The following is a 21,209-nucleotide window of genomic DNA, read 5'->3' as shown; positions in this document are numbered from 1 at the left end:
TCTCTTTCTTCTTTGGATGGACCTTTCATTCACTTTCCACCTCTGTAATTTGAAAACCCCTCTTATTCGACAGTCCCATCGCCTCTCAAATAAGAGAGGGTTCACTGTATATTCGCTTCAGTTCCCTCCTGCCTCCGAAATAGGAACGAGTGGTATTGGCATTATTATTTGAAGCTATTATTTGAAGCTAACCGCTTTTTTTACTTCCCCAAAATAGCTTTTACCCGCGTTCAAAGAGACCACGTGGTTGAAGGTGTCTCACCTGCCGCCACATCCAAAATGCCGCTTGCCGCTAATGTTTTATTAAACACGCTGTCTGTTGCAGTGGAAGTGGGAGAAGGAGGGAGTTGAGCTAGTTCCCAGCATGGGATTCAGTTACCGTCGGAATCCCCCATTGGAAAGCCTTCCATCTCATCGATCGAACTGTGTAGAAGGGAAGTGGAAAAAGTTCGAACGGGTAGCAAAACAAAAACCAAACACCAAACCATGTGTTACTAAACCAAGGGATTACGTAGTAGTGCAAAACCGGTTTTTTGGTGGCAGGGAGGAGAGGTGACTCAATTCCACCCACCCCCGGGTGCATTAGAGGAAACGGTGCGCGCACTCTGAGCCTTCCCTTGTTTGCTGTGGGGAGTCCCGCATCGCGACGCGACTCCAATCCAGCGGGTTTATTATCATCTGCGCAAGTGGCAACAGACCGCTCCAGACCGGGGACAGTGAGAGAAAGAGAGAGAGAGAGAGAGAGAGAGAGAGTAGTGGCCCGCGGGCACGTAGCAACTTTCCGCCCAGCCCTTGCGGGTCTGTGGTGGCGCGCTAAACGCCAGTCGATGCGCGATCGTGAAACACGCCGGACCGCGGGACTTTGCGTTGATCAGCGTGCGGCAGGCAGCGCATGTTCGGTAACAGTACGCAAGCGAGCGCGCGCGCGCGCGTAACGGTTGTGCCTGTAACGGGGGCCCGCGTATTCATTTACTGTGAAGTGTGATAGAGAGTGCGGTGCAATTTCTTCCAATCACAGGTGTGTGTGTGTGTGTTTGTGTGGTGGATGTGTTCATTTCGCGTGTGCGAATCTGTTTGATAAACGATTGCGATCGGTTAATGATGGAATTCCGTGCAATATTGCAACGTCCATACACTGCAAACTAGCAGCAGTAGCAGCAGCAGCTGCGGTACAATGTGGGCTCGGTCGTGGGTTGCATCATCGTCGGGGTCGTCGGCTACCACCATCCAGTGGCGCACTTTCTCCCGTTCTCCAAAACTGCGCCCTATGACATAAAGCCGGTCAAACGAACGGGGCGGAGATTTCTCGCTCCGCTGACCACGTGGGAATATCACGGCGCTGTGGATACGGTGTACGGTGTACGGCACACAGCGGCCAAAATCAATCCCCCATGTTCCCTTCTCCCCCGCTCCCCGGGGTCCTCCAACATGGGCGAGAATTAATGAATCTCGGTACAGATCTCTCTCCATTGCAGCTGTTGGGATGATGAGCGGTACCTTCTTTCTCCCCACCCTCGATTCCCCTCCCCGGACGCCTGCTAACTGAAGTACAATGTACTGGGACGGTGGGCCACCCTGCCGCAAGCGTAATGAGCGCTTGTAACGCTACAAATGGCGTGGTTAGATAATTATTTTTCGCCCAGTTTCTGCGTACTTTCATTCCGCTTGTTCTTCCACTTCTTCGAACAGCACATCATAACTCTCAACCCCTGCGGGACTGCGGCCATCAGTAGTCGTCCCGGTGCATGGAAATACAGCCTACACAGCCTAATGATGTACGATTGTGCAGATGTTCCAAAAAGGCGGCAAACATCCCGGGCGCATCTAATTGGGAGTTCCCTTGCGCGAGCTCGGGATGAGGGAAGGGACTTTGGGGGCATAATAATATTTGATATCATGTGTGTGGTATTTACCCCCGTGGTGTGCATTCCTTTTCGCACTGGAGAGCTAGGCTAGTTTTGTTTTTTAATTATAAACTGGCCAACAAACGGACCCTGGAAGGAAAATGGTTGTCGCCGTATTGCATTTCACGTTCATTAAACCAGATTGTGCACTGCACTGGGGGTAACACGGTTAGGCTGCAACACACCCCACACGGCGGCTGGCCCACTGCACGGCGCATTCTGCATGGGTGGGTGTCCTCGGAGTTCAAGTTCAGCGCCAAGTAGTGTCATTCATGTTGTTGCTTTCTTTTCACCGTCCAAGAGAGCGTGTGTGTGTGTGAGAGAGCTTCTTCGTTCGTTCCTGTCTTTTGTTTATTGTTGTGAAGTGGTACTGGTTTTTGTATCAAACACTCTCACACACTTGAAACTTACGGAAAGGGGTTCACCCTTGATTATCGTTCGTAGCCGGGGGCCTAGGTGTGTTTTGATACGGATTGTTTATTTTTGTGTTGTTGCTGGTTTACAGCGTCTGTGGCCGTTGTTCCGGTGTAAAAATTTGGCCTTGGACCTCACCCTTAGGTAAACCATAGGGGGTTTGATCTTTTTAGTGTTTGAATTACTACCGCTCGCTAGATTTTTCAATGTGGCAGGGTTGGAGAATCAAATCAAGTCCGTTGTTCTTCCCCCTGAAGACAAGACCAGGGGACCCCCGTGTACTAAGGGTAGAACAACACTGACTACAAACTATTGGGGATTCACTCTGGACTCTTTTGTCAATAGTCTTCAATCTATTGATTAGTTTTGATAGTCCTAAAGTAGCTCGGAGTTTTGTGAGTCGGATGCTGCCAACTGCCCGTTTGATCCCTGGGTGCAAGACTTTAGCAAGACTGCAAAGCCGAAGATCTATTGATGCCTGTATCCGCAACGTATAACCATCAACTCATATTTCAACCGATTTAGCTTTAAGTAATTAAGTGCAATTTATTGTCCAAATTGACCATCCGACAGGGAAGTTCTTCCTGTTGGAGCTATACTTTGATAAAGCTTGGTTCAGTTATAAATGAGCAAAATTGAACTAAAAACTCCCAAACTCTAGATTCAAATTCTAACTAAACATTTAAAGTACGTAATGAAGGGTTACTGGATTTAACAATGATATTTGGGAGTTTCCCCAAAATAACCTCTAAAAGCCCATGAGCAAACACTGTAATGCTCTTGCTCTGCGCTTTTTTTAAATCACAATGTCTTTGTCCTGTTTTTTTACCAAATGAGCACCATATTAATACATTTTGGATAACAAATTGCGCATTTTCGACCCGACATTGTTGTATTTTAGGTAGTTTTTGTTGTAACGTTATCACAGAAACAATTATAGTTGAAGATGTGATAAGAGCAAGTCTCGAAAGCCTGTATAGGTCGGCATGTCCGCGTAGGACGTTACGCCAAATAGAAGGAGAAGATGTGAGAAGAATGACCAATTGAATCGAAGCAATCGAACCATAAACCATCGTAGGTTGGGAATGACTTAGAAGTGAATCCAAATCCAAATGCTTATTTTATCAAGTAATTGCCATGAACCGTTCAAAGAAAAACCGAATCAAAAGCCTAATAAAAAAGCATCTCCATTTACATTAAATTTCTACTTGCTGTTGCCGTTCATCGGCCCCAACTGAGCACTCCAACGAGGGCGTTTGGTTGGAAATGGTTCAAGAACTACCGTTTTCACCGATAAATTAATTCTTCCCATTAATTCTGAAACGTTTGCGATACAGTTATCTTGCTATCATGAAAAACGGGCCCAGAAAAACAGCCCCAGAGTCGAAGAATTCGTCGGCTTCTCCCAAGAAAGAGAATTGCGCCACGATCAGAACACAATGTTCACCTACATCTGCGCCAGTTCCGGACGATGATGCAATTAAAGGCGTGGAAAATGGAAAATTTGTCCCCATTTTTATCGTCCACCTCATATCGGGGAAAGCCCCCTGCCACTGCCCTGCTCCCAAACACACCAAGTCATTCCCCGGTCTGGGTTTGTGCCACTGCGACTCTGAGTTCTGCCGTGCGAGGGGCTTTTCCCGCACTTTATTTACGCTCATTACGCCCGCCAACAACTTTCAATTCACTTTTCCCATCGTTTGCAGGCCGCTGCCTCTACTCTCTGCTGCCCTTGCCCCTTACTCGCTTGCTGCATTGTGTGCAGCGTACGGAACAGCAACGGTACACAGTGTGAGCGGTTCTTCCCGCGGAGAAAGCGACGTGCGCCGGGCGGCGGCGGCGGGAAAGAAATCCACACAAAAGACGACCGCTAATTGGGCAAACATATAGGTCGATGTCGGTGAAGCCCCTGCCCAGTCCCTGCGCTCCTCCTCGTCATCATACATGTCCACCCTTTCCCAGCGAGCGAGCGACACAGCGAAGATGGCAGACCCAGATGAGGGCGGTGGACTTGCGTTGGCAACGGCACGCACCACGAAACCACCGCCGCCCCACCGACTGCCCGCCATTCCCGAAGTCCCGAAAGCAAGCACCGGGGGCGGACGAGAGCAGCTGCGCCACTGCTTCGTGCCGGCGGACGAGAACGGGTGCCTTGGGTTGCACCTGAGCCGCACACCTTGGGACCCGTACCCGTGGGTGAGCGGTGTGGTGAACGGTTCCGGGGCGGATCTGGCCGGCGTCCGCACCGGTGACTGCGTGCTGGAAGCGAACGGCGAGGATCTGCTCGGTCTGAAGGTGATCGACATTGCAAGGCGGGTGCGCAGCCGGCGCAGTTCCCGCTCCGCACCGGCCGGCGTTGGTCTGTTGCTGTGGAATTCGGGCTTTGAGAAGAATGTAAGTGGCGCCCAATGTCACCAGTAACTCAGGGGTTTCCGGTTTTAATAATCCTTCATCTATTTTTTTTTTTTTCGGCAGAACCTAAATCCACAGTCACTGTCCCGGTTTGCCAACTGTTTGCAGGGCATTGCCGGGCTGCTGGAGTGTCCGATCTGTTTGGAAGTGATTAGACCACCGTCCTGGCAGTGCAACCATGGCCATCTGATCTGCTCCGGCTGTCGGTCGCGCACGACCAAGTGTCCGATCTGTCGGGAGGTGCTTGGTCGCGGCCGGTGCATTGTGGCGGACAAGCTGTTTCACTATTTGGTGCAAACGCTCGGACATGAAGGTAAGATGATGGCTGATGATGGTAAGCAACGAATTGTTCCCCATTTTTAAGGGATTTAGCATGAAATAGGTTGTACGTTGCAAGTAGTTTACTTTGTTTTTTACCAAAATAGTACAATTATACAGTCGTAGATTAGCAAAATGCTATTGTCTCACAACTACTCGACAAGCTTATTATAAACTTCACAGAAAGCAGTAATGCACTTCAATTTTTACGTGGTTTTTGAGCTATCTCATCGTCTTAAGATTCGTTTTTAGTCGATTAATTGGATTTGGGATTGTAAATTACTGGTAATTGAACTGGTGAGAGACTCTTTACTGGAATCTTGTTGGTTTAATCTAATCTTTGGATAATGCAATTGGAAAGTCCACCGATATGAATTCTCCATTTCAAATGTGTTAATCGAAGTTGGAATCAAATCCTGTTAGAATTTCATTCAAATACCAATGTATTACTATCGAATCCCACTATAATTGCAATAGCATCTCAGTCAAATTTAACGCGAAATCTTGATAGTTTCTTGCACTAAACTCTAGGATGGGTATAAACTGAGCATGTTTATGAAGAACAATATTCTCGCTTGTTTTCCGGGTTTTGTTAAAATTTACTACAATCTACCTAAAGCTATAAGCGGTTCTAGCGACCGTTTTAAATGGCGATGGTGGAAGACAGAAGTGTCTATAGGCCCTAAATTTAGACATCACAATAATTAATAAATATATAGATAAATCACTTGTTTTTAGCTACAATTAGCATCGTCATTTAGAAGCGAAAGTCGAAAAATTACATTTGATAAATGAAAGAAATTATATAAAACAGCTAACTATAAATCGTACTATTATAGTAGATGAAAATACTGCTCATTAAAGCGAAGAAGAAACCGAACCAAACAGCTATTCAAGCAAATTAACAGACATTGTTCTTGCACCAGCTGCATTTCGATGTGCCAGCAACTGGTTCACATTCCCATTCATCTAACCCTTGTGTCACACGCTGGTATTCGGTAGTAAATCTGGAGTAATTTAGCAAAAACATTTACTATAAAAACAGTTCATAATGAAACGCACACTGCGGACCTGCTATTATTATTTTCTGTTTCTGCTATCTCCTAGCACTTTGCGCTAATCAACTCTCCAATCTTTCTCCTTCAGCTGACCAGCAGACAGCGTTGGACCCTAAATCACAGGACACAACACACAAGCAGCAGCAGCAGCAGCAGCAGCAACACCATCCCCATCATTGGTCTGCAAACAACTCGGGACGCCTTCCACTGGTACGGCGGGAGTACTACCAACACCGCCCGACTCAGCACACCATCCCCACGCACGCATTCAAATTGAAAGCAAACAACGCCCCGGATGGTGGTGTCCCGGCAACGGCATCATTACTGGCCGGGTCCCGGGTGACCACACCGCACAGGACACCGACAACGACGACGACGAGGACCGCCCTGTATCACTGCCCATCCGGTCAGCCCTGTGCGCGGATGAAAAATCAACATGACATCCTGATGCACCTGCAAAAGGCACACCAGACGAGCGTCGTCCAGTACTACCTCACCGCGGACGACACGGTGGACGTGACGGTGGCCGATGCCGGGCACTCCTCCGCGCTGGCCTGCGTGGTCGTCGTACCACCAGCACCGTCCGCCGCCAGGGGCAATCAGTTGTTCTTTGTGGCACGGTTCCGCTGCCCGGAGGAGCCGAACGAAACGCTCTGCTGGCTGTGGCATTTGGGTGCCGAACCAGCGACGGGCCAGTTTCGGGTGCAGCTGTCGCCCGTTGCCGGGGACGAGCCGACGAAACCGTGGCAGGGACGGCCGGTTACGCTCGAGTGGAGCCGACAGGAGATTTTGAAAAGCAAGCGATTCGTTCGCACAAAACTAGCTTCCCTTCCCCAGCGGATGCGCGTTCGGGTGCTGCTCGATGCGGCGGGTGAAGCCGTCGATGCGTAAGGGCGATTCCGTTCTAAGAAGACTGGCCTGATCCGTGTTACAGGAAGGTGTTGATGACAGTGTAACAAGGAGGTTACCTTTTCCCTCCGTGTTGGCCGTGCAGTACACATGACAGTTGCAATGCATTCGATGGGGGAAAAAGTGAAATAGAGAGTGCAATGTCTTAAAGCGAGTTGTTTTGTTTGGTAGTTTTAAATAGGGAACGTCACAAACAGGCGGCAATAAACTGTTCAATGAATAATTCAGTAAGCGTTTAGCTATATTTCACTTGCTATTGCTGTGGGGTAAAGAAATTAATCATGCGATCAATCATTCCCAGCAGCGCCACTGACGACAAGAAGGCATTGTCACTTGGAATGCGGTCTCATGCCGTAATTATTCGCTACAACACAATCATTCAGATGCTGCTTTTGCATTTTAATGAGCCGCTTATAACGGTGAGTACACAGAAAATCAGCAATAATCAGAATGATTTGCTGATAATTATAAATAATTGGTTTCTAACGCTTAAGACTGGCACTTCTAACGGTCATAAATTTAAAGCATTCAAATTCAAACCGATCTAGAGCAGTTTGTGTGAAATGTTTCGACGAAGCATGAAACATTTCATGTTTGAATTTTACAGCCGTTTCTTCACAGGCCACGTGGTGCAGTTCATTGCGAGGAGTGAAATCGACGGAATAGGAGTCTTTTGAAAGACGGAATAGGGTTCAAAGTTATCTACTTACAAAAACAATTATTTTTTTTCCTAACAATTATCGAATAATCAGACTTAGAAAAAAATAGTTAAAAATTGAATGATTTTCTTTTTCTTTTGATTTGAACTTCAATATGTACCATATTTTGAGAAAACACAGCAAGCAACAACTACGTATTAATCTTTCAGAGAGAAAATACCATTCTTCGTTATAATTGTTATAAATAGTACAATACAGAACGAGAGGTTTTATTAACAAAATGTACGTCTCCTTTCGATTGTGACCATATCGGTCCACGGTAACATGTGGAAATGCTTTACACTCTACATGATTACAAAGTTCCGCAGAACAAAACATATACAACAACGTAAACAGCAACAAAAGGCAAGGAAACTGGGCGGCTTTGCAAGCACACATCCGAAGATTACAGGTCCGCCAGGCGCTTGATGGATACTTTGAGCAAAATTTCCGTCTCCGGGCTGAAGGTGGCACGGATGCAGACGCCAGTATAGAACACGCCCGACTTGCTGTTGACCAGATCGTTCCACGATTTGTCCACCATCGAGTACACCTCGGAGCGGGAGATCAGCTCCTTGCCGAGGATGTGGTCGAACCCGGCCTTGCGCACGATCACCTCCAGCGCGTAGTTTTTGCTCTGCTCCGGGCTGCCCTCGAGCAGCGCCGAAAGGAAGATGTCACCAATGGTGCTGTGTATGGAGGACGCGATGGATGGATATTAAAAAAAAACGCTACAAAGGTGAAGAGCAGTGAATAGAGACCGGTTTACCTTGTGTCGGAGATGAGCTTCAGCCAAAATTTATGACCATCCAGCAGCAACAGCAGACACGCATTGTCGACGGGCGTACGCGGTGGGAGCGATATTTCGGCCGACGCCGTCCCGAACGATATGACCGGCGTCCGGTGATGGACGGTCACGTGATCCTGCAGCTCCGGCGCTGCAAACAATTCGATGCAAACGGCGATTAGGTAAACTTTTTTGCAATAATCGAAAAAGAAAGCTGTCCTTACCGGCAATTAGGTCCGCACAGTACTCGCCACACGGACAGTGGTACGAGTGAGGGCGCACCGGCACGGTCAGCTGTATGCCGTTCTCCGGGATGCTGCTAAGACTTTCCACCGACACGTTGCAGGACATGGACGAGGTCGGTCGGCGAATCGCGAGACTGTTGTACGAGCCGGACAGCTCCGGTGCCAACCGATTTGCCGAAGGGCAGCGCAGCACCGACACGGAATTGTCGCGCCTGCAACGAAACATGACCGTTAATTTCAATTGCATCAATGCGATCCCCGCCACGAAAGAAAAGCCGACGAACTCACTTAAATATCTCACTCGTCGACAGCGACAACGATTTGCCCTTCGAGCCCTGCAGATCGCCCACCACGTCCGGCGGCTGCATGTGCTGCCCGCCCCCGCCGTGCTTGCTCAGATTGTCCACCGAGCTGGCCTTGCCCATGATGCGCGCCAGGAACTTGTGCGTGTGCGAGTGTATGGGCCGCCCGCTCGGCACCAGATGGCTATCGCTACCGTACGGGCTTTTCTTCCGATCGCAGGACGAGGCCCGCTTCGGCTGCCGGGTACAGCGCGCTCCAAACAGCCGCTCGCGCAGCTTCCCGTCCGTGCCCTCGCGCAGATTGAACGCCTCCGTAATGGACTGGTACACCTGCTCGGCCAGCAACGAGCGCCCGACCGTGTACCGTTCGCGACAGATGGCACAACGTTCCGCCCGGACCCGGCACCGCGAGCACACCAGATGCCCGTTCTGGCACTGGAACACGGGCGGCGGTATCGTGTCGAAACAGACCGGACACTCCAGCGCGGCCACAATCGTTTGCATGCTGGCCGTTAGCCGCTCGAGATTGATCGGCATCGGACCGCAGCAGAGCGATTCGGGATTGCAGGCCGGCTCCATGCCGGTGCTCCACAGCAGCAGCGTCACGATGTCCGCCTTGGCCCGCACCATGCCGGCGACCTCCGCAATGCGCATGCCGAGGACATCTTCGTTGTTAACCTGCAAAACAGGGGGGACGAAATTATTGTTTGAGTCCACGGTGGTTCTCCCCTGCTGTTCGGTCGCCCATTACCTCCAGAACGCAATCGCCAACCTTCAACCCGGTCACCTCGGCCGGTGAGTCTGCATCCACGCCGCTAACCTGAAAGAGGCAAAATGGTGCTAGATGAGAGAGAGAGAGAGAGAGAAAGAGAGCGAGGGAGAGCGAGAGAGTGCTGTAGGCCCGTTTCCCGCTCGGAAAGACGATCGCCTTGAAGCGGTTGGCCGGAGCAAACCAGACAAACGCGGTTTGCCAGCCAGCAGCATCCTCCGCTCTCGCGCTTGTGCTGGCGGAGAAGGTGAAGGTCGCGGAACAGTCGCGGACCACAATGGCCTAGGTTATGAATGAAACCAACCGAACCAACCCTGAGTAAGCAATTTTAATTCGAGGGTCACACACACACACACATGAGTGCGGAAGAAGAAGCTGTAATGATTGCGCCCCGCGTCTCGTGACACACATTTAACGCTTCAGCACACAATCACACTTGCTAAGGCAACTCTTCCACAGCACACTGAGTTATTCAACAAGCGGACCGCGAACAGGCTTTCTCTCTTCGTTCATTCGCACCGATTCACCAGCACCGATTGAAAAGTGTCCCCATCTGCGCACACACACACACAACACACCTACCCAAGGATACGGGTCCCATTTGCTGCGGGTCAGATGAAAGCCACAGGAACCGTCCGTCTGCTTCGGTATGTGCAGTATCCGGACGGAAGGATCGTAATGATCGTCCGTTGCTGTGGTTGTAGTGGTTGCGTTTGTCGTTGTTGTTACACCACCACCCTGCTGTTCCGCATCGATGCCGCCCGTCCCCTGTTTGGGCTCTAACTCTAAATTCGATTGAACAACGACCTGTGTTTCCACCATTGTTTTGAGTGCTTTTCTCCTTCCCTTGCAGACGCGTCAATTGATAAACGCACTCACGCACGCGTAACTTGCGATAAATAGAAACGAAACTAATCAATGCGGCACTACTAATCACATTGCACTGCGCGCACACTCGCACACAGATTTCACCCCCCGGATCACGGTCACTGGTCGCAGGCTCCTGCCGATCGAGCCGCTGGTTCAAAAGTAACTGGCAAAGCCTGCTGCGTGCGATTCGTTCGATCCGGCTGCGATGGTGTACGGCACGGCACACACAGCCACAATACGGCCGTATTTCCCCTTCCTTGCACACGTGTGGTGGAATTCCTTTTTTTTTGCGCGCGCGCGCTCGTGCCGTTGACGTTGTATTGTTGTTGTCGCTGCCGAACGGTTCGATAGCACGGCTCAATACCACCAGCAACCGGTTTGCGGTATTGGAACCCTGCGCACCCACAACATCTCGCGCCGTCCGCTTGGTGTGACCCTGAGTCCGCATCTAATAGCACAGCAGATGTGACACCGGCGCGAGCGAACTTCCGCTTAAGCAAAATTCAAAACACTCTACCACCACCACCACCACCGATGCTTTGGTGTTTCTGAGATCATTCGCCGCTCCCCCACTGCCTTCCGGTCACTTCTTTTCCCTTGTTTTGTCACGATCGTCTGTGTGGGTCAGTGTGCGATCTCGTCGTGCCAAAAGGCCTTCGAATTTTGAAGCCAGTTTCAAACGGCAACGATTTCGTGACGGTCCGACTCCGGTGGTGTCGTTGTAGGCTGGCACGCGACAACACTCAGCGCAACTTGCTCAAATGTGTGTGTGTGAGTGTGGACCAATTAAATCGTGTTACAATTCTGCCGTTAGTGCGTGCCATCGCTGCCCTTTCCGGACGGTGGAGGAAACATTTTCCTTTGAGGAAGGCAGCAACCGATGCGATAATGGTGTGGAAAATCGTTGGCGTGGGTGAGGTGTGGTGTTACATAAATGATGCAGGCTGGTTGCGGGCTTCTGGCTGTGTGGCTGTGATGACAAATAGACAGGCGTTGTTGGTTGCTTTCTGGCGGCAAGGTGCCGAGCCAATTTGGAGAAAGTAAGCCAGTAAGTTATTCGGTTTTGGGAAAATGCACGCAAACGACCAAAAAAGATACTTGGATCGATCCAGAAAGTTGCTCAAGGTAACAGAAAAGATTCCACTCAAAACATGACCCTATTCTACTCCAATGTGTTGCCTGGTGTTGATGTTGAGAACGACACGCATGAATTCCGACTGCTTGGAGGACAATTCAGCACACACTACGACGGAATCTTTAAACCTCGTTTGACTGCGGAAATTTTGGGCACACACAGTGAAACATTTTTCCTTCACAATTTTCGAACAACAAAACAACTCGACGTTGAGACATCACAATTATGATATTTGAAAAAATGTTTTAAATGTGTGATGTTCTGCTAATGCTATTACAATTCCAATCTTACATCATCGCGTTTCCACTTACATCGATGCTCCACAGACCCTTTTATGCAAGTTAAACAAGTTGAAGACAACATAAATTAGGGGTAGTCCCGCGGTACAGTTCTCAACTCGCACGACTTAACAACATGCCCGTCATCGGCTCAAGCCCGGTATGGACCAAACCCCCCCCCCCCCCCCATACGCAGGATTGTCTTCCCTGCTGTAGGTGCTAACAATAAGTCACCGATAGCCAAATCCATTTAGTGGTAAAGGTAGGCCTTGATCGACAACGGTTCTGGCACCAAAGAAGAAAAAAAAGAAGAAGAAGAAGAACTTACCATAAAAAAACGCATTACTAGCATCAAAGATACTAATATACTTACTTATCCGGATCTACAACCGCTTCGAGGTTCTGAGTAGCGTCTGAAACTGCTCACTTGAGCATACCACTGTCCCCTCTGTCCTTCGGACAAGCTCTGCAATGGGATAGGATCCAAAGCAATGGGATTATCCCCTCTGAAAGATAATACAGGGTATCCTATTCAACTCCTCTAACGGACATGTGCCGAGGCACACAGCTGCCACAAGATTCACAAGACGCACTGAGGTCGAGCGGTTCTATGCCGTTCTAATCACACTGCTTCATGAATTTAGCGAATACAGAATACCTGAAAGAACACTAAACTTTCAATCAACGTAACGGACGCTGCTGGAACTCTTGAGAATGGCTGTGCACTATACGGTAGTTAAAAGAAAACTAAAGGATTTAACACTAGTGCTCCAATGAATGCTTTGATGCACAAACGTAGGTCGCAGGTTACTGTGTTTACAACACTCCACCGTAATTACGCTTCGGAGAAGTATTGGAACTGTCTCTTTCCGACCGTAGTTCTTTTAGCCTTCCTTTGAATGGAAGGACGATGGAGGAGCCGCTGTATGAACCATCGGTACGCCGATAAGGTGCCAAGATGGCGTCCACCAGCGAGGGTATGTTTAACAAATGGCACACGATTACACCGAACCGCAACGCCATTCCGCACCTTTAGATCTCTTTATCAAACTACTGTTTTCGGATATTTCATAATCGAAATTCACGTTGTATGTACAACAAACTCAAATTAAACGCAAACATAATACACATACAATAAACACCTCCTCAACTACTGGTATTCAATAAAAATCATCTGCTTTTTATTGTATTTTGATAGATTACTTTTTTAATCAATTTCTCTTTTAAACATGTCCTTGCGGTTCGTTATTTTTATTCCCCTTTTTCGCTTTTACCTCACTAATACGCCTAGTGCTTTTTTTCTGTACAATGCGTTTGCCCGCTCATACTGATATTACATGTGTGAGTGTGTGTGTCTGTGTTTAACTAATTTATTAATTCGCTGAACGTGTTTTTCTTTTCTTCCTCGAGAGACATGGCCATCTTCCCTTTCGTTAGCCGGCTCGGTGGGAGAGACTTTGATAGAGTTTCCAAGCCCCCACCCTTCCCATCTCTTTGCATTAATCCGAGTTTTGATTGATCTTATCCATCATAACCGTATTCAAATTATGAGCAAAAGAGATATTACCATGAAGTTGTCAAAATTCTCTCCCAACCAAAGGGGAAGAAGATACCGTCATTTTTTGAGGCAATTATGAAGTCCAATTTTGGGGCTTAACGAAATGTGTCTAAAGTTGTTGCTTAGTTTCATTGTTCTCTTTATACAAATCATCCATCTTGTAGGAGTAAATCAAAACAAAAGCATTGTCTATTGTGCTAGTAGTGAATGTCCCACTATTTCTCTATTAGTTTTTCACATTGATAGCACATCCCTGGGAAGTAAAGCAAGAAACCACTCTTACAATAGGAGTGGTTTGCGTTTGTCTTTGTTTTCCTGCAAATGTTTCGCGCTTGATGAATGTTACTAATGACTGATCATCATTCTAGCCACCATCGCCACTGTACGTATTATTTGGACACAGACCAAACTTCGCGATCAAAATCACTGGACGCCAATCGCGGAGTGGAGAAGTGTGAGGAGAACGCCTCACACCCTTATCGCCCTTAGCTCTCCTCCCCCGACAACTTGGCATTTTTGCTTACATTCCCCACTGTTACTACTGTTGTGTTCGAAATTGATCCTCGTTGCGTTATTATTGATATTAACCCGTCCCTTTTCTCGCACACACACGCGCACACACATACGCTTTCTCTCTCTCTCTCTCTCTTGATACTAAGTTTGTTTTCTTGTGTTTCATATCTGAGCATTGTTTTACTTGGGTTTATGTCTTGTCTTTCGTTACCGTTACGTTTTCGTCACACAGGTTTCGTGTACACAGGTGTTTATATAAATATTAATTTAAGTTACGTTTGAAATTAAAATAAAAGCAGAACATACATTAAACCGAGGGCGAAAAACCAATTACCTACTTACAAATTAATGCTTTCCACGTTCGTTGAATCGGCGCTCGGCACGACATCATTCAACGTAACATTTACATTGCTACACGCACGTTCTTTTTTTTTTTAAACTAGCGCTACTATTCGTTCGTTTGTGTTTGCGTTGTCTTTTCCTTTTACAACTAACTTGCCTTATTTTCCAAACCAATAAACAGCGACACACAGCAGCATCCTCCCTGCCGTGGGCGCCCTTTCTATTAAATACAATCTCGCTCTTTGAAACGGGTTTTCAGTTATTTCTGTTATGTATAGGCTCGCGGGCTCACAAATAATCCGTTCGACCCCTTCCTTTGCTGGTCTACCAGGAGGCAGGGCAGAGCTAAAAATCCCTCTCCAAAGCTAAATCGCTCAATCGCTTGCCGCCTTCCAAAAACCGTACAAACTACAACACCAAAACGATCCTCGCAGAGGGGGGATCCTGTTTGGGGTTGCGCAACCGAAGCAAAGCCAAACTTAAAAAAACGGAAGAACAAAAAACACACTCCGGTTATTGCGGCACGAATCACAACTATGCTTTTTCCATAATGATCGTCTCCGTTTTGTTTAGAATATTGCAGTGATGTTTTATCGATCGGTGTTGCGCCCGAGTGTAGGCAGGCCAAGTGCTTCCATCTTGCAACGACTGCGTTTTTTTAAAAAGATTGTGTTCTTATTGTATTTCCGATAGATCTCCCTACCTCTTCTATCCGTCCGGTAACCTGTCACGTACTGTAAGCACCTCTCGTATAGTATCAAGACTTTTCGACAATGAAAAGCACCCTTGAAAGGATATCCTTTTCCAGTATATAGATATATAAGTATATAGGTATAGATAGTTGTACGACTCTCTCTCTCTCTTTCCGCATTCACTCGTTAACCTTTCTTCACAATTGTGTCACTGTCGGGGTACTTTCTGTTTATATCATTTGTTTGTGGTCTGTGTAAATTCTTCACCGTTTCGGAACCTCCGCCTCGAATGCAAGTTGTAGTTGATGGTGGTGGTGGTATTGTGGTCCGTATTATTATTGAGTTTTTGATTATTGTGCCTGAATGCTGCCACTGTACACCCCTCCATGCGCTCTTAGACAGTTTAAAAATCAAACTAACGGCGGTTTTACTTTAAAGTTTGCTTGTTAAAAATGCAAGATCTAACATCTTGCTGTTAAAAAAGAGATCCCATTGATGTTGCCGCTGATAGCTAAAACCATGCCAGAGGTTCAGGCCTGTTGAAAATGTACGCCCCGTTAACGTCTTTGCTTTCGTTCGGGTGCGAGTTTATAGTTACTATGCACTACGCGTTTGGCGGACAGCTTAAAAACAGAAACCTGTTTTTATGTGCCTTTTTAGGCATTAAAAACGGAAATAAACAACGTTTGCTGTTCGAAAAGTTGAGTCTCACTCACGAAACGTCACCACCACACTTCCTTTTTGCCAACACTCTCTCCCACTCCCTGTCATACACACTGTCAATCATATCCATTAATGTTCAAGCTATTTAAACATTACGCTACAAGAATAGGGTTTGTGTGTGTGTATGTGTTCTTCATCCATCTGCTTCGTCTTCGGCTGCTACCGGCTCGCTAGTGGCCGGGAGCATATTTACACGCTGCTTTAACGCTACATTTCTACGAAGTACTAATTCATTATGATCAATCATTTCCCCTTAGCTAAATTACACCTTAAGTCAATATATTATCGTTAACGTTACGTCAAGTATTTGTCTTGCCGAGTGTGCCTTCAGTCGGCACTGTTTCTCGTTGCAACGCAATGTGCAAAAGGTTAAATCCTTCTTTCTTCTTACACGTGTGTTTGTGTGTGTTTGTGTATCGTTTTCACCAACCTCATACAATCGCACCATCCTAGTCGGGGTTTGTTTGATGATTTTATTCTTGCTTCTTCTAATGACAAGTTGCAAGGTTGCAATTGTGCCAGCAATGTGATCGTTTTGTATTACCATTTTGGTATTCCATTGGCAGTTGTTATCCAGCATGTTTGTATATGAGATCTACTAATCGGTATATTTATATTATGTGGGTGTGTATGTGATATTCTCTAACACAATATGTAAAGGTACTTAGAACATAAGCTATACTCAGCGACCATTCAGGATATTAAAAAAAAAAAAACTAGAAAAAGAAACTATTTATAACAATTGAGCTAATATAATCTACAATTTGTCCATTCAACCCGTGCTGTATATCGATTTTTGTAGCGTTCAGCCGTCGCGTGACGCGTGCTGTTATAAATGAAGACGTTTAGTTTTTTTTAAATATGGAGCAAAGCGTTTTGGAAATGGGGATTAAAAACGGGTTTCTTTGAACACAACCTCTCCTTGGTAAGCAAAACTAAAATCAAATTCAAAACCCTCAAACTGATTCCACTGGTTCTGACTGACTGACTGTATCCAACCTGTACACACACACACATACATACACACGATTAAAAAGTATATCCACAATCAAGGACCAGGCCCCGTACGCTACACCACTAACGACTGGGCTTTGTCAAGTACAATCACTTAGCCGACGATCGAAAGTTGTCAAGATTTTATAATCGTCTTCAGCGGATCTCCATCCGAAGCGTTCACACCGAAATGATGATTCGTTACACCAAGCATACTGCTGCTGCTGCTGCTGCTGCTATTACCGCTTGCGGAGCTCACCGTACTGCTTAAGGTGCCGCTTCCGGTGGTGTTGCTGCTGAGGTTACTGATGGTACTGTTGTTGCTGTTGCTGCTACCACTGCTGCCCGGTCCCATCGGGCTGCCATCGTCCGGCGATACGCCGACCATCGGCGATGGACAATCCGTGGGATACTTGCGCTTCATGCCCACGTGCGGTTGACGGATTGACTGTTGCTGCTGCTGCTGATGATGGGCAGCGTGTGCGGACTGTTGCAAGTGTGGCGCCGGATGATGATGCTGATGATGCTGATGGTTCGATATTGGCGCTTCAGGATGGTGAACCGCACCACCCCCACCGAGCGGTGACGGTGTGACGGAGTTTACCAGCCCGCTCGAGAGCGGACTGTCGGGCAGGAAGGAATGATCGAGCGAGTAGTGCAGCGAACCGTCCGTTTCGTTGCTCTGCAGGTTCAAGATACTGTCGATCGCATTCTGCACCTGCCGGCTAATGTCCTCCTCAAAGTTGGGCACTCCCATCGTATCGAACGAGATGTGATTGAACTGATGCAGATCGTGGATTGTTTGCTGATGGTGATGATGATGATGTTGATGATGATGGTGGTGGTTAAGCTGCTGCTGCTGTTGTTGTTGCTGCTGGTCATGGAAGGAAGACTCTCCATCTCCTCCTCCACCTATCATACCGGTCGGTAGGTGCAGTGCAGCCTCTTCTTTACCAACCATCGTCCCTGGACCGTTCATAACCGAGCCAGGATTGTGCTGGTGGTGAGAATGGACAGAATTGATCACCGGTGCTCGACCGCTTTCATCGACACCGTGCTGATGCTGATGGGGATGATGATGATGCACCGAGGTGTCCAAGCCTAGAAGTTCACGATCGAGATAGTTGATTTTATTGTGCTCACTGCTATCGTCATGATGAGTGCTACTACTACCAACAACACCACCACCAACGTCACCACCACTACTACTACCACCACCACCACATAGGATTAGACTAGATGCATCATCGCCTGGTAACGGCAAAGCGTTTGAGCCACTGCCACCATGCACCACCAAATCGGTCGAATCGTCGAAGCAACCCTTGCTGCCTTGCTTTCGTCCACCGTCATCGACCATGTCTGCCCCGGTGGTCCCGTCGATGGCCGGGTGCATATGATGGTGAGTGTGAGGGTTTTGGTGATGCAAATGATGGGAGGAAATGCGATTGTGCGATATGTGGTTGCTGTGATGCAGAAGGTGCGACTGCTGCTGCGCATGATGGTGGAGCTGCTGCTCGTCGGCCGCCTGCGGCGCATGGTGATGATGGGGCAGCGCGTCCGCCTCGCCGGGATCGCCGTTGTCCAGTATCCCTGCACCACAGATGCTGTTAAGATTGTTTAGGCTTAAGCTTAGATTAGTTTCGAGCATGTCGAGCATATTTCCATGGTGGTGATCGACGTCCTCCGCCGTCGCTGATGCTAGCAGGATGTCCCCGTTCCACGAGGTGCGCTTCGATACACCGTGATGGTGGTGGTGATAATGATGTTGTTGATGATGCTCATGATTGATGTTATTGTTGTTATTGTTATTATTACTGTGGTTGTTATTGTTGGTCGCTCTACCCAGCATGATAATGTTAGTGGACAGCCCATCGTCTTCACCGTCAACCTGGCCGACCAGCGGATTGCCGTTGGAAGCCGTTCTACAGTTACCAATGATTACCCCGCCAGTACTAATAGCTCTACTATCACCACCAAGCCCACCACCACCACCATTATTTACTATCGTGCCACAGCCAATACTGATGTCGGTGCTACCAATGCCGCTGCTACTACCATTGCTTACAAGAATGTGTTCGTTACCTGGAGCGGGTTTCGCAACAGAACCGTTCGAGCTGACCGTGCCCAGCGGCTGCACTTGGGAGTTGTTGTTGGCGGCCCCGGCAGGCTCATCGTTGCCGGCACAATCCATCAGCCAACGGTGATCATCGTCGCCCTTCACGACGTTGGCACTGCCATCGTCGAGCGGTTTCGAATCGTTACGATCGAGCGACATACACTGCCGCTTGTTGGGATTGATTGTTTCGGCTTCCGACGGTTCGCTCGCGTACAACAGCCCAGCCGAGGATGGTCCATTGCCTCCGGCAACTACACCACCACCACCCGAAACCGCACCCGTCCAATGGCGCTTCTGTGTTCCACCGCTGGAAGAGTGCTGCTGCTGCTGCTGAATAAGCTCAAAGCTGTTGCCCGTTGCTTTGTGCAGGAAGGAATCGGACGTAGATTCCTCCTCGTCGTGCGATGACTGGAACACCGAAGCGGACCAGTGGCGGGACGTCATCATATCGTTCGACTTTTCGTTGATCCCGCCAGCGCCACTCCTTTCCACCGCGGATGAGCTACTTTCGCAACCTCCAAACAATGCGTCCAGGCGCGTTTCAACACTCTTCGCGGATGCGCCGCCACAAACACCCTCCCCACCGCCGGTTACACCCGTGCGCTGATGATTGTTGAAGAATTCGGTCAGCGGAGAGTCGATCCGCGACACCGGAGGCGGTTGCTTATCGTCCGCCGTGGCGTTAAACAGCTGCTCCAGCTGCTTATCGACACTTTTCGAATCATTCGAGTTGAACATTTCGTGCATCTCCTCCTCCGTCGTTTTCCTTCTGCCCGGCGGATCAATGCCGAGATTGGTGGCTTCGCTCGTGACGTTGCCATCGCTGCCGGGGCCGGTGAAGTAGCTGAGATCTTTCTGGAAGCACATCCACTCGTCATACGGTGAGTCGTGCTGCTGCTGCTGCTGCTGCTGCTGATCCGTCGACTGCTTTGAGGACGTGATCTGCGATGCCGCAACGGACGGACCGGACGGAAGGTGATTGCTATCCAACTTCGAACTCTCCGCAGCACAATGCTTCTGTGCCGAAGGTAAGTGTACCTGGTTGAAATAACGCAACGTCGGAGGGGCCGTCGATGTGACCATTGTGGCGGCGACGGATGAACCGTGAAGCGATGGGTTCAAAATGTCACCTTTCTTCTCGTCCATCATGCAGGCGCTGTCTGTTTTCTTCATTATGAAGCTGGGCGTGATTTCGCTTTCGATATCATCGTAACTGTTCGTCACCGTTGCTCGTGCGTTCTTCTTCAACGCATCACTCCAAGGGGTGCCACCACCACCGCTACCGATGCCAGCCATACTGCGGTTGGCGGTCGCTGGTTCGTGCTTCACCGTTGCCGACTGCACCTGCACCACCGATTGCACGACCGACGCAGTCATGTTGGACTTTTGGAATGTGCTTTGGAAGGACGTTTCACTGCCCAACGCAGTTTTGCACACTGTGGTGGTAGTACTGCTGGAGCGTATTGTTTCCGTTAGCATGGTGTTCGTAGTCGAAGAGAGTTCTGAAACACAGCTTCCGGCGGTTCCGGTGCCATACGATGGTTCGGTTTTCCTAGGACCCTCTGGCAGCGTTAACGGCAGTAGCGGAGATTGGCTTTGCGCTGGTGGTGGTGCGGCTAGCTCCTTCAGTTTGGGTTTGTCCTCGTCAGAGGAGACGCATATTACGTCCTCGCCGCCGTCTGCTGAAGGCATCGCGTCGCCCTCCACCTCGCGGAGATGTTCTTGCATCTCTTCAATCTCCTGCGTGATGTCCGCCTTGAACAGCTTGTTCACCAGCATCAATTCCGAGGTGCGCACTTCCCGCTATTTAAGATAAAAAATATAAAAGAGGAATAGAGTGCAAAAGAATGGTAGAAAACACAGCTCAGCCAGTGTGCTTCGCTCAAGCTAACGTACCATCGACTCGTTGATCATTAACCGCTGATAGCGGCTGAGCATCGTCCGGAACGCGTCCGGGAACCATTCGGCGGTCGTCTCAAACTGCAGCTCTTCCTCCTCATTCTCCTCGCACTTTTCCTCGTACATGCAGTGGTAGCGTATTAGCCGCTTGATTGCATCCTGCTTACTTCCGAACGGTGTGTTGGTGTCCGGTTTTGTACACGCATCTTGATCCTTCTGTATCTGAATTTCAAACCTGTAGCGCGCGAAAAGAAGCAACGAAAAAGAAAGGAAA

General features: G+C 48.6%; 3 protein-coding genes across 8 annotated transcripts in view; 1 reads left to right on the top strand and 2 right to left on the bottom strand.

Annotated features, from left to right (window-relative positions):
• Positions 1–800: 800 nt before the first annotated feature.
• LOC1273646 (uncharacterized) lies at positions 801–7,242 on the top strand. Of its 2 annotated transcripts, none has more exons than XM_312648.5 (4): positions 801–1,018; positions 4,025–4,712; positions 4,794–5,043; positions 6,195–7,242. In XM_312648.5, the coding sequence occupies exons 2-4, from the start codon at positions 4,263–4,265 to the stop codon at positions 6,995–6,997; spliced, it is 1,503 nt and encodes a 500-aa protein (XP_312648.5). In that variant the 5' UTR covers positions 801–1,018; positions 4,025–4,262; the 3' UTR covers positions 6,998–7,242. The 2 variants fall into 2 exon arrangements, with proteins under 2 accessions (XP_312648.5, XP_061505098.1); XM_061649114.1 differs by lacking the exon at positions 801–1,018 and adding an exon at positions 1,031–2,462.
• Positions 7,243–7,903: 661 nt separating this feature from the next.
• LOC1273647 (uncharacterized) lies at positions 7,904–12,126 on the bottom strand. Its single transcript, XM_312649.5, has 6 exons — positions 10,399–12,126; positions 9,799–9,867; positions 9,034–9,725; positions 8,725–8,957; positions 8,483–8,651; positions 7,904–8,402 (listed from the first exon to the last, which is right to left on the bottom strand). The coding sequence occupies exons 1-6, from the start codon at positions 10,636–10,638 to the stop codon at positions 8,120–8,122; spliced, it is 1,686 nt and encodes a 561-aa protein (XP_312649.5). The 5' UTR covers positions 10,639–12,126; the 3' UTR covers positions 7,904–8,119.
• Positions 12,127–13,250: 1,124 nt separating this feature from the next.
• LOC5667626 (mucin-5AC) overlaps positions 13,251–21,209 on the bottom strand; it is a 45,809-nt gene continuing 37,850 nt past the window's right edge. For 4 of the 5 annotated variants that reach the window (XM_061649109.1, XM_061649108.1, XM_061649110.1 and 1 more), the window contains 2 exons: positions 20,933–21,170; positions 13,251–20,839 (listed from right to left, as the gene is read on the bottom strand). In XM_061649109.1, the coding sequence (XP_061505093.1) occupies positions 17,057–20,839; positions 20,933–21,170 (4,021 nt within the window). In that variant the 3' untranslated portion in view covers positions 13,251–17,056. The remainder of the gene's footprint in view (positions 20,840–20,932; positions 21,171–21,209) is intronic. The other variant, XM_061649113.1, reaches the window with a different exon arrangement.

Source organism: Anopheles gambiae, chromosome 2 (genome assembly GCF_943734735.2).
Source record: "Anopheles gambiae chromosome 2, idAnoGambNW_F1_1, whole genome shotgun sequence".
NCBI classification, from domain to species: Eukaryota; Metazoa; Arthropoda; class Insecta; order Diptera; family Culicidae; genus Anopheles; species Anopheles gambiae.
Note: the sequence above shows the minus strand (reverse complement) of the source record. Positions and strands in the feature narration are given on the sequence as shown.